This window comes from Pristis pectinata, chromosome 25 (assembly GCF_009764475.1).
Source record: "Pristis pectinata isolate sPriPec2 chromosome 25, sPriPec2.1.pri, whole genome shotgun sequence".
NCBI lineage: Eukaryota > Metazoa > Chordata > Chondrichthyes > Rhinopristiformes > Pristidae > Pristis > Pristis pectinata.
The window spans coordinates 13,142,382-13,155,639 of NC_067429.1; the positions used below are offsets into that span (position 1 = coordinate 13,142,382).

At 40.0% G+C, this 13,258-nt stretch overlaps 1 protein-coding gene across 1 annotated transcript; it reads right to left on the minus strand.

The window, feature by feature from the left end:
* Positions 1 to 284: 284 nt before the first annotated feature.
* LOC127583049 (glucose-6-phosphatase catalytic subunit 1-like) lies at positions 285 to 10,320 on the minus strand. The gene is made up of 5 exons (XM_052038767.1): positions 9,981 to 10,320; positions 6,583 to 6,692; positions 6,376 to 6,481; positions 4,976 to 5,091; positions 285 to 1,995 (listed from the first exon to the last, which is right to left on the minus strand). Exons 1-5 carry the CDS (start codon positions 10,229 to 10,231, stop codon positions 1,484 to 1,486), a joined length of 1,095 nt encoding a protein of 364 aa, XP_051894727.1. The 5' UTR covers positions 10,232 to 10,320; the 3' UTR covers positions 285 to 1,483.
* Between the last annotated feature and the right edge of the window lie 2,938 nt (positions 10,321 to 13,258).

The following is a 13,258-nucleotide window of genomic DNA, read 5'->3' on the forward strand; positions in this document are numbered from 1 at the left end:
AAAATTGAAGCAGTGTGTCCATGAAAAAAATTGTTGTTGGAGCCCAGCTGCAACACCCATCCAGCCCATCCATTTGGGATCATGGGAATATCAAGTCAATCCCATGGAAAATAGTTTTCCTAATCTACTTTCATTGATCCCCCAGCAATTCACTGCAAAATGGGATTAACAGAGGCCTTGGAACTGTTCTACTTGGAGCTGGGGCTGTATATGGGGCCAAGAATTTAATGAAACAAACAAAAATATGGAAACAAATAAAAATATATGGAAAATAAATCAGTATCTTTCCTTTCAAAATATTTATTACAATAAAAACTTCCATACAAATTATTCAAAGAAGCACATAATGAAAAAGAACAAAACGGTGACATTTTTCATCCAGCTATGATGAAAGATCTATCAGTCTGAAGCACTAACTCTGTTTCAGTCTCCACAGATATTCCCTGACCTACTGTTACCATCATTTACTATTTTCATTTCAGATTTCCAGCATCTGCAGTATTTTGCTAATTGTTCTTCTGAAGCACCTAACAGATTTCTCTATCTCTATGATAAAAACCACCCGCATACAATAAATAACCATCCATCCGGTCAGAAAAGAATTGCTTTATCCCATTGCATTCACAGTGCATTCGAGGTATGTACATTTTCAAGTCCTTGTTTACAGAACTAGCTTTGAAGAGGTGGGTCCCTATAGAACAGCAGCTCTTTACCAGCAGTATACAGCGATGAGCAGAGTTCCCTTTATCTTATCACTCATGCCAAACAAAGAAATATACACATTAAAAGCAACACCATTTTTCTCTCTCTTTCTTACTCCAACTCCCCAGAGAACAATGTGCCTCTGATTGGCCTTTTCTTCATGTGTAAGCATTTTGATTAAGTATTGGCAGAATAGTCCACCACAGACTGACTCACACTGTTCTTGTTCCGCAGAGACTAACAGTAAGGAGTTGGAGCTCTGACCCAGGTAACCCTGACAAAAGCAATTGACTCAATAGAGAAGAAAAGATTGTTTTGCAACACATCATGCCCACAGATTCCCACTGGGTGATCAGGAGGCTTCAACATTTCCTTTCAACAAATAGCCTAATTGACCAGGAGCCCAGGGAATGCAAAACACCAGTGTCCAAAACATAACCTTTTTCTTGCTCATGATGTGCAGGGTGATAGTATGATTCAGACAATATGTAATTTAACAGAAGAACCAGATTACAAAAACAGATTGCAATTAAAAATGCAAATGTCAATCTATGTTGTAAATTCATTCTCAGGACACCTCTGCTGCGTAGATTTTTTTCTGGATCATCTGGTTATATTACATGTTAAACAAGACCACTCTGTTCAATGCAAACCTGCTGCCCTTGTATCTTTGACAAGCTGAGTTTAAATTCTGTCTCAAAGTACAACTAGCCAAAGTCAAACTGATTTGATTTGGCGAGTGGCTTCTGTATTAATGGGCAAATATTTGAGTTGCAGACACCTAGAGCACTTTTTTCTCTTGTTGGTTCATAACTTGCGACACTGAGAAGGGAATGATTGCCACAGCTGCCAGAGGCACGGCAGCACTTTTGCAGAAGGACAGGAAATAAAACAAAAGTTCCTTCTGTGCTGGGGGCTTCACAGAGTCAAACAGGTGCAGGACAATCAGTGAGGCCACAATGCAACTTATCCGGAAGCAGAACTGCTGGCCTCTCTTTCCCTTGCAGCTCTCAGCATAAATGGGTGAGTTCAGAGCTAATCCCAATCCAAACAAGGCTCCCATGTTCCTGACCAGCCCAGCAAAGGGAGTGGTGTCAATGTGGATCCACTCTGCTCGGGCGCACCATCTCTGGGCTTTCTCCACTGACCACAGCAGGTCGACTCCCAGCACTTTCAACAGCAGGTAGAAGCCCAGAGCGAAGGAGAACAGGAAGAGAGTGATCTGCAGATACTTCTTGAGGCTTATATTGTAGATTGCATTAATCCGGCCAAACATCTCCGCCACAATCATTCCTGAACACGAAATAGGACAAAAGTTAGCACTGCAAAGGCCAAAAATCAATGTGAAGTTTTATTATTGAACATTATAATATTTACATGGAAACTCCTCTGGTGATTGACAATGATCCATGAAAGCAGCTGCTTACGGATCAAAATATTTGATGAGTTTTGCTGCATCCACTTGCTCTTGCATTAACAAATAATCTCATTCTAGTTCGTTTCTTTTCCCATCAGCCAATATGATCTCAAATGAAAATCAGAAAACTTAAATGCTGGAAATCTGAAATAAAAACAGAAAATGCTGGAAACATTCAGCAAGTCAGGCTGCATCTGTGGAAAGAGAAACAGTTAAGATTAAAGGTCTAAGACCCTTCATCAGAGCGGAAAAGCAATTGGATCAGTTTAAGAGGAGGATTAATCATTAATGGTTATTCTGTTCCTGTGCCCAGTTGGCTAAAAATAGTTGTTGGAATAAAAGTAATGAAAACATTTTGGGATATATATTGGTTTCATCACGTTTTGGGGCCAGAAAAATCTGCTACTAATCTTAGCAGATGAAAGATGTGGTCAGAATCCATCAGGGATTGTAATGGTCCGGAGAGCGTGGGCATGAGCTTGAAAGGTTAGCTGCCTACTTATAGGTTTTCTTAATAATAAGCAGGTGCAAAGTCAGAAGGTTAAGTCATGTGAAGGTAAACATTTCCACTTATAGACGTGTGGAGTAGTAATAGCAGATTACCATGAACGCTGCATTGTTTAGTGAGTTAAATCAATAGGTAACCCTCTCACATAAGCCAGGGTTGACAACCCTATTCACTTCCAAACTGTACTGAATTAGCTGATATCAGGTGGGATGCCACCTCTAAGCTATGCTGGGCTTCAGTGCCCAATGTTAGATGAGAGGTGACACAAGAGACTGCAGATGCTGGAATCTGGAGCAAGAAACAAGCTGCTGGAGGAACTCAGCGGGTCAGGCAGCATCTGTGGAGGGAAATGGACGGTCAATGTTTCAGGTCTGGACTGAAAGAGTAGAGGGTAGATAGCCAGTATAAAGAGGTGAGGGAGAGTAGCAAGAGCTGGCAAGCAATAGGTGGATCCAGGTGTGAGGAGTTATTTGCAGATGGAGGAGGGAAGAGAGGGAATAGTGACAGAGGCTGGGAGGTGATAGGTGGAGGTGACAAAGGGCTGCAGATTGTGGAATCTGATGAGAAAGGAAGCGAGGAACCAAATAAGGGGGGTGTAGTGAGAAGATGGGAACAGTGAGGGGAGTGTGGGGGAGGAAACTGGACAGAATTCCTGTCCTGGCCGTTCCCCAGCAATTCTGTCTGGTGAAAAACACGATGATGCTGGAGGAACTCAGCAGACCAGGCGGCATCTGTGGAGAAAAGCAGGCGGTCATCGTTTCAGGTCAGGACCCTTTCTCAGGATGAAGATAGGAAAAGGGGAAGCCCAATATATAGGGGGGAAAAGCAGAGCAGTGATAGGTGGACAGAAGAGGGGAGGCGGGGTGGGCACAAGGAGGTGATAGGTAGACGCAGGTAAGGGATAGTGATAGGCAGGTGCGGGGGAGGAGGGGAGAGCACCTGCCTATTACTATCTCTTACCTGCATCTACCTATCACCACCGGGGGATGGGTCAAAGGTAAGGAGAGAGAGGGAAGAATTGGTAGAAAAAAGGAGACTAGGAAAGGGAGGAAGAGAAGAAGCATGGTAGAGGGTGGGGGGGGGGCGCGGGTGTGGGGAAGGGGGGTGGGGATTACCTAAAGTGAGAGAATTCAATGTTCTGTCTGGTGCTTTGAAAGCTCACTGTGTGGCCTCATAAGAATGGACATTTAGGCTCTGTACCGTGAGGCAGGGATCCAGCATCTTCAGAGAAAGAAGAAATAGAATCCTGATGGAATTAAGAATGACACAAAGAAAGCAAGGCCCCATGCATTGGGCTAAGGCTCAGGATTAATACTTAGGCAGTTGTATATTCATATACGATACTGTAGCTTCATGTAAGCTTTCCAGCTATCTTTCCAGAAATGCTCATACATCACTTCTTTCTGTAAGCAATCACTCCAAAAATCTGAAATTTTCTTATTATTGGAATAGGATGTTGTGCAGTTGGATAAAAATATTCCATCCAAAAAATTGTTTGATGATTATGTGATAAATAGAACAAAGGAATATTACACAAGTACACTAAACAGAGCCTTCAAAAGAAGTTTAATGAATGCAAGCCCATAAGCTCTCATCTATATAGATGATGTTCCAACATCATGGAATTACAGACAGCACAATTATACATCTCTGTCTGTGATTCAAGGGAGACACAAGAAAATGCAGATGCTGGAACCTAAAGCAACAAACAACGTGCTGGAGGAACTCAAGACTCAAGCAGCATCTATTAGAGGAAAGAAACTGTCGACGTTTCAGATCAAAACCCTTCATCAGGACCTGATGCAGGGTTTCGACCTGAAATTTCAATAATTCCTTTCCTCCCACAGATGCTGCTCAACCTGCTGAGTTCCTCCAGCAGATTGTTGTTGTCTGTGATTCAAGAACAGCTTCCAAATAGTGCTGATTGCTAATTATACTTTGAAAGGCTGTGAAACATTTAGAGATATCATGTGGGTGTGATAATATACTAGATTTAATTTCTTAATTGTAGAAAGTGAAGTAATTCCAATTACAAATTTATTGCAATGGCAGCTAAAATAATTTATCAAAGTACTAAGGTGCTAAATCTTTAGTCATAAAGACAATAATTAAGCAACAGTACTTTGTAGAAATAAGATTGAAAACTCTGACTCGGGCTGTTCTCATATGAAATCTGAGTACGTGTTGTTTCTGTGTTATTTTTTGGTATTGGTATTGGTTTATTATTGTCACTTGTACTGAGGTACAGTGAATTTTTTCACAAACAGGAATGCTGAAGAAGGGGACATAGATCGGATTGTCTGCCCATTGTCTGTGATGCAGGAAAGATTACTGAATGTTCCACTGACCTGAGATGACCCCCATGAAGACTTGATGAGGAAAATGTGCAGCTACAAAGACTCTGGATGCACAGACACAGACCTGAACCACCCAGAACACTCCCCACAAAAAAGCACGGAGACACCTGAAACAGAAACAGCAGTGATAAGAACATGCACAAAAGGCCATGGAAGCCCTTGAATCTGCTCCACCATTCAATATGATGATGTCTGACCTGATTTTAGCCTCACCTCCATTTTCCTGCCTGTTTCTCATAGCCCTTGACTCCCCTGTAGACCAAAATATGTCTATCTCAGGCTTGACTATACTCTTTGACTCTCCCTCTGCAATTTTCAGAAGATTCACAATCCTCTGACAGAACAAATTCTTTTGTTTCTTAGTGTTAAATGGAAAACCCCTTCCCCTAAGTCTATGCCTTCTTCTAGGTCTCACACAAGGAATAAGATCCTCTCAGCATCTAACTTATTAAGTCTCCTCAGAATCTGAAGTTTCCCTCAGCTTCTGAGCACAACAGGTGACAACATAACAAGACAGTTAGAATTTAATTACATTAAGTGTTTAAGCAGTATATACTACTAACACAACAATTTGATATGTTTAGGTAGCAATCCTGCACCAGTAGTGGGTTGCATTCTGATCAGGATGCTGCTGGATGCTCCATTTGTTTGTGAGGGATATATTGTTGAACAGAACCAAGGAGAAACTGGGTAGACAGGAGTTTTGTCAAGCCTATCAATTACAAGAGCTGTACACTTCCCTTGGTACTATGCATGTGGAATTCATCTCCACAGCTATCTCCCTTCATTGCAAAGTAGCCAGGGAAGAAAATGAAGCTCATTTGTTTAGTGAAGCAGCATTTTCTGACAGTTTAAATTTTTAAAGCTGCACATTTTGTACTTAGTTTACCCTTTTTTTGTTAAATATGACTGGGAATGTAGAGGGGGACTGTGATTAGTCCAGCCTTTTCCAGAGGTTAAAAATACTAGCTGGAAATTGGATGCAACAAGAAAAGTATTACTGGTTTCAAAAGTAATTTTCCTTTCTCTTTCTCTGCCCTTAATATATAATTTACTTTCTCTGCTAATTATTTTACTGATTTGTGTGGGATTTACCAATGCTCTCTGTTTCCTACAGTGACAGTTCCATAAATCCATCAACCTCCAGGTAAAATAACTAACTGCTTATTCACTTTCACTCTTCTGAGTGCATTTCCACTCTTTTCTGTGTCAAAGATATACTTAACGTTCAGTTTATCCACACTCTTTAAACCTTTAATACCTCATTAATTTTTGCTCTGAGGCTCCTTTCCTCCAGTGTAAATGTTCCTAGCTTTCTTTGTTCTAAGAGACCAAGTCAAGCTGGCCTCAAATTTGTCAGCATTAAAAAATTCAGCATTTCATCGACTCACCAGCTTCTGAGGCAATGTTGCTTTTTCTGAAACGTGCTTGTCACTATTGCTGTCACCATCACGTACCAAATCCCAGCTGACCCCATGGTGTGGCCTGAGGGACTTCCTGAAATGTACAGAAGTTAAGTCAATTTCACTTTATCGGGAATGCAGTAGAAAGTCTAATCTATGACTTATTAAAATTCACAGTTTCTATTATGTCAGTACCTGGCCCAGTTTCACAAGTAATGGGGTATTGCTCCAACACAGGAACAGATAAATTGCCATAGTAGGAAGTTTCATGAACCCACCAGTAAGGTCTCTGGCCAAATAATATCCTGTAAAGGAGAAGGAAAAAAGATGTTGGGAGTAGTAGATACACCCGGATTTCAAATAATTCTGGATTTTACCCAAAATCTTTATAAACCAATGCAAAACATGTTAGAACATAACAACATCAGACGTTTGCTAAACATTTACATTGGGGAATCTCAAAAACAGTGATAACAAATGCTTTTTTAAAAGCACATTGAACAACAAGCTGACCTTAGTAGTTGGATCTATAATAAAACTTAGAGGCTAAGAACCTTTTGTTTACTCAGTTCTGATTGTAGTGAGGTTATCTTGGAATGTTGCCTTAGTCTTGTTAATCACTGATCCCTGCTAATTTATCGAGAAAAATATTTTGTAGCAAAATGCATCCATATCTCACATGCAATTTCTAAAGATAACTAATTAGACAAAGTTAAACGAAGAGAAATATGGTATCAGAAACCTGATAGATCACTTACCAGACTGTAACATCAAGGTAACAGTTTCACTTCACACCAATGCTATAGTGTTAATTCAGCCTAAATCCAGAGTCAGTTTTTGATCTGACAGTGAATCAAAGGGACGATTATGACCTACCCAACTTCAGAGTCAGGGTTGGTTTCACTCAGCAGGTCAGGCACATCTGTGGGAAAAGAAACAGATCTTTGTTTCCCACAGATGCAGCCTGACCTGCTAAATGTTTCCAGCATTTTCTATTTTCATTTTAGATTTCCAGCATCTGCAGCTTTTTTTATTTTCACAGGACTGGTCTTACAGCAGGATGAATTTCTATTTGCAAAAGTTGGTGAATTACTAATGTAACCACATCTTAACTTACTAACACCTAATTGTATCTTCTTCAAATATGAATATATTTCTGGGATGGTGAAAATAAGACAGTTCCTACAATCTGTAAAATTCCAATACAGCTTGGTCTTCACAACCATTATTTTTTAACCCTCTAATTTTCTTCATCTGGAGGTTGCTAGTATTGATCCAAGAGGTATTAAAACCTTTCTCCTCATCTTTTCAGATTCCCTTCAAATACAGTCATTTTGGTAGCATGTTGTACTGACAAGAACAGCACTCAATCCATTTTCTCCTTATTTTTTAATTATAAAAATGTATCAAAATAAAAGATAGCTACAATCTGCTAATTTATAACACTATGTTTTGATGTAATTCTGTGGCTCTGGGTTTCATATTTCTTAAGGTTCTCAATCCCACTTATACTGACCAGCTTTTGCAAAAAGTGCAGCCTCCGTGTATGCAAAAACTCCCCTTCAGTTGAGGCAGTAGATAAAACATAGCAGGAAAGTCAGTGGAGATAATATTTGATCAATTGAGTACGAGATTACAAAGTGCTAATGTAGAGTTGCTCTAGTTCCACAAAGTTTGATAAGTAAATACTCTTACTTGGTGTGGTACTCAGATTGGAAAATTCTGGGTTATATCATTGGATTATTTTGGCTGGTTACCATGGAAGCAAGGTAATACTGCAAATGGACTTTATTCACTTATGGAATGTTGGTGTTGCTGGCAAGGTCCACATTTCTTGCCCCTTCCTGGGAAGCTGGTGGTGAACCACCTTCTTGATCTGCTGCATTCTTTTTGATGTTGGCACTGCCGCAGTACTAAGGGGTTGGGAGTTCCAGGATTTAGACCCAGAAACGACCTTTCCAAGTTAGTATAGTGTATGATTGGGAGAGGAACCTGCAGGTGGTGGTGTTCCTATGCATCTGCTACCTTTGTCCTTCCAGGTAGAGGGCACATGTTTAGGAGGTGAATTCAGAGTAATTTAAGTGAGTATTAGCAGCACATTTTGTAGACATTACACATTACAAACACATTGTAACGGTGACATAGGGAATGGACAGTTAACATGAGGGATGAGATACCATTCAAGGGGGTTATGTTCTCATGAGTGGTGTTGAGCCTCTTGAGAGTGGCTGGAGGTACATTCATCAAGGCAATTGAAGAGTATTCCATCACACGCTTGATCTTGGGGATGGTGGAAAGGACTTGGGGAATCTGGTGCTGCCACTATATTTAGTTCAGTGATCTTAAGATAAATAATGGGGCAATCAACCTGAGCACATCTTGGAAACCACATGATGAAACACTCTTGGATGTGTTACCTTACTAGACAGAAGCAGTCCAGAGGGAATAAGCACATTCAAGAGTGGAGGGGAGAGGAGGATTTGAAGGAACAGACAAAAATCGGCCAACCATTTCTGGGACTCCTTCCAATAAATGGAGTGACCTACTCATAAGGGTCTCCATTCGTTAAGCCTGTGAGCATTTTTCACATTAAACAAAACATCTTCGAGGATCTTCTTGTCCCTGGCTTGTGAACACAAGCAGAACCAGTCTTTTTATAATGTTCAGGATCACAGAAGCATTTAATTGGTGAATTAGTGCCCATGTTTTGAACAGGATAACAGTCCTTACAGGTCCAAAATGGCAATTATCGTGTGACTACACATACACTTGTAGAATGAGTCGTCACAGTTGCCATACTGGTGAGGATGTCAGTACTTGCGGTACTGACGACCCAGAGGAAATATATAAAAGAAATGGGTCATAAAGTCATAAAATCATGCAGATTTGATAATGACACTGCCTCTTTGGCCACACACTTAAAAGCAGGAAGGAAAACCACACACCCCCACCCAGAATCATAACCACCCAACCACCATCACCTGTCCCACAACACTCCAGCACCACTTAAAAATACTTGCTCATTGATTTCTTCTTTCTGGAGGTTCTAAAGTTGATTCAGAAATCTACATGAAGAGCCATGACTGTCGTTGCAGGACTTTTTACTGACATCTGTCTTCTGTCCAAGCCAGTTGCTCTAAGTTATGCCAGTATTTTTTTTTGCAATACAACACAGCTGGGAGAACAAGCTAAGGGGTAAACTGTGGTAGAGGGAAGAAGGGGAAGGGAGAAGTCCCAGACCAGAATATCATAACTATCCAGGGTGTTCAGTAAACAATTCACCCAACTGTGCGGAATGGTGTGTGTGAGATGCCTGCCTTGCTTATACTGAAATCAAGGTGCATTAACCTAGCACTAATTGACACAGGCTAACTTAATTGGTGCTGGCCACTGCTGTGACACCACTGCTGAATCATCCAAGCACAATTAGTGCTGACAGGACACTCCATTCAATGAACAAACTGATTGGTATGTTATACTCACCAGGCATGGGTTAATCACACACACAGAAACAGCACCTGTATTCGGTGGATATCAAGTTTACTGCCCTAATTTTTTACAAATAGATAGTTTTTCTCCCCAAATTAACTTACCATTTAAAGATGAGGTTGAGCCAGTCTCCGATGACAGCCACCCAGATGAGTTTGACGCCCACTGCCTCACACAGGTGGAACCAGATAGGGAAGAAAACATAGAAAGTGTTTCTGAGATCAGCAGCGACAGAGATAAAAGTGAACCAGCTCTGGGAGTCTCTGTAATTCAGTTGCAGAAACTGCACCATCTCCACCCCGGAGCTGTGGAGCAGGTCCATGCCAGCGTCCATTCTCTGCACCGTTGGGAACATTGCTTCCCTTGCACTCTATCCAATGTGATCTTTTCTGTGCTGTGCTGTGCTGTGCTGTGTGGATCCATTATATACAGAAGTAGGCAGCAGCATAATACGCAAACAGTGATCTTTGGACTCAAAGGCTAGACGCACAGAATCAACGGACAAAGCAAGAGCATGTCAAGCTGACGCAAACATGTTTGGATACCTGTTGCTTGAAAAACATCTCAGTCATTGAATTTATTGATTGAGCTAATAAACAACTAGAGAGAAAGGACTTAAGTGTTTTTAACATTATCACAATGCATAATTTAATATAAGCTGTAACAGAGTCTAAGATTGTTAATTTTTAAAATAAAAGTGAATGAAATATGATAATTAATATAGGCTTTAATTTTTTAACTGAAGAAACTTTAACCCTTTAACAGCTGTGTTTTTCACTAAAAGTGTGTTAAGTAACTATGAAAATGTGCACTACCTGGTCTTCAGTGCACCATCCTGTAACTGTACCAGTGAGATTATGCTATATCACTGTGCAAAACAGGGTATGGAGTTTCTCCAGTAAAAGGGTTTTGTTGATGAGTACTATTATTCTTAATAGTCAGATTATTAATTGTTAACTATTTCATAATCTTCTTGTTGGGATTGACTCTTTGAAATAAAGTATAAGAAAATGCTTGTTGCATTGTTGTCTCTGACATTCAAAAACACTTAAAAAACTATTAAAAATGAAATAAGTAATCAACATAGGTAAAATTGTCACTTTAAAACATACAAAACCAACTAATGCTTTTAAAATGCTTTTCATTAATTAAAATCCATAATAAAACCCAAATAATTAAAAAAAGACACTCATTTTATTCTTCCTTTTTTTCCCTGCAGCTTACACAATCCCAGCTCAAATCAATGGGCATGCAGATCTTCTGCACAGGATCCGAGTGTGGATTCCCCACAAACAGTGGCATAACGCAGCTGGAAAGTTGCCATTAGAGCTAAGTCAGAGCGCTTAGGATTTTACATTCACACAGGGTCCCAGAACTTTTTGGCACTTACACTGAGAAATGCTGGCAGTTTTGTGCAGATCTGATGGGAACACTCAGCAAAAGGTGTGCTGTTAGTTTATAAATTACATCTTCACCTTTTATCCCTTCAATTGTCCTACTATTTATTTTAAATATTGGTATGGCTACTGCTCTGCCCGAGACTGCAAAAAACTGCAGAGTTGTGGACACAGCTCAGCACATCATGGAAACCAGTATCCTCTCCACAGTCTACACTTCTCGCTGCCTCGGTAAAGCAGCCAACATAATCAAAAACTCCACCCACCCTAGACATACTCTCTTCTCCCCCCTCCCATCGGGCAGAAGATACAAAAGCCTGAAAGCACGTACCACCAGGCTCAAGGACAGCTTCTATCCTGCTGTTATAAGACTGTTGAACAGTCTCCTAGCGCAATTAGATGGACTCTTGACCTCGCAATCTACCTCATTATGGCCTTGCACCTTATTGTCTGCCTGCACTGCACTTTCCCTGGAACTATAACACTTTATTCTGCATTCTGTTATTGTTTGCCCTTGTACTGCCTCAATGCACTGATGTGATAAAATGATCTGTATGGATGGCATGCAAAACAAATTGTATACAATTGAAAGTATTCAACTGGGCTTCTATTTTCTGTTGCAAATGCATTAATAGAGATGTTTTAAAAGCTTTTACACATTAAAGAATACTTAACTTACTGAGAAGCTGACTAGTATACATCAGTGAATTTGGTAGCTTTTTAAGGTCAGTTATTTAAAATTTGATTGGTGAAGTAGATGCATCTTAAAAATGCATATTTTTGAGAAAGCATTCAGGTTAACATTCAAATATATTAACTATTTTTATGCAAGAAAGTAATGAACAATTACATTCTACTATGCTGTATTAGTACATGGAAGGTTTTATCGTAGTGATTATACAAGTGACTTTGAACAGAAATTTGAACCTACAATTTTGGAAAACCGAAGTAATTTGAACCCAGCTTGGCACTGGGCCCAAAGCTGTAACCATTGTTTTTATTGATTAATATTTATCATGTTTATTGTTAGTTCAATTTTGATCCAAAGAGGGAGAAAAGTTCCTTCTATCAATCAGTTAATCAAATGAATTCATTGTTTGCACAGGAACATATGAAGCCAGAAGAGATTAGGGCAGTGAGAAAATCCAGAACGAATCATAAATCAGGCTAATGCAATTTCCCTCAAACTCACTTTTGACTAGTGACACTTTACTTTCCAAAGTTATTGACCATAAGACTTCACCTACAAGTCATTAAGTGGTGCGTCCAGTATTCAATATACGGGAACATGCTGGCTGGGCTCATGTATAGAAAATTTAAGGGAAATTACAATATTCCCCACTGAACCCTCATCCATGCTCTTGTTACCTGTTGACGTGGCTGTTCCAGTGCTTTACAGGCCAACCTCTCTCCTTGTACATCGTGAACTTGAGGTCATCCAAAACTTTCCTGAACTAACAAATAAATAGCATCCCAAGGTACGTCACAGGAGAGTTAAAAAGCAAAGAATTGGCACTGAACCACATTGATGGATATTAGGGCAGTTGGACAAAAACTGTCAAAGAAATGGGTTTTGAGGAAAATCTAAACGGTGGAAAGAGAAATAGAGGAGAAGCAATTTGGGAGGGAATTTCTTAGCTTCGAGCCTTGACATCCAAAGGTGGAGGATTTAAATTCAGGGATTGCTACAGAGGCTAGTGTTGGAGCAGTTTAAATATCTCAGAAGAAATAGAAAAAGCAATTAAGAGGGTTAACACCCTGTAGGGGGTTGAATGAGAATCTTACAGCTGAAGCATTTTTCTGCTGGGAGTCAGTGTGAGTCAGAGAGCAAAGAGGTGATATGTAAATGGGATAAAGGTCAAGTCAAGTCGAGTCGATTATCATGTGCACAAGTACAATGAGGTACAGATACAATTTCAAAACTTGCATGCAGAAGCATCACAGGCACGTAAGTACAGACAAAACAAAGAATATAAATTATACAT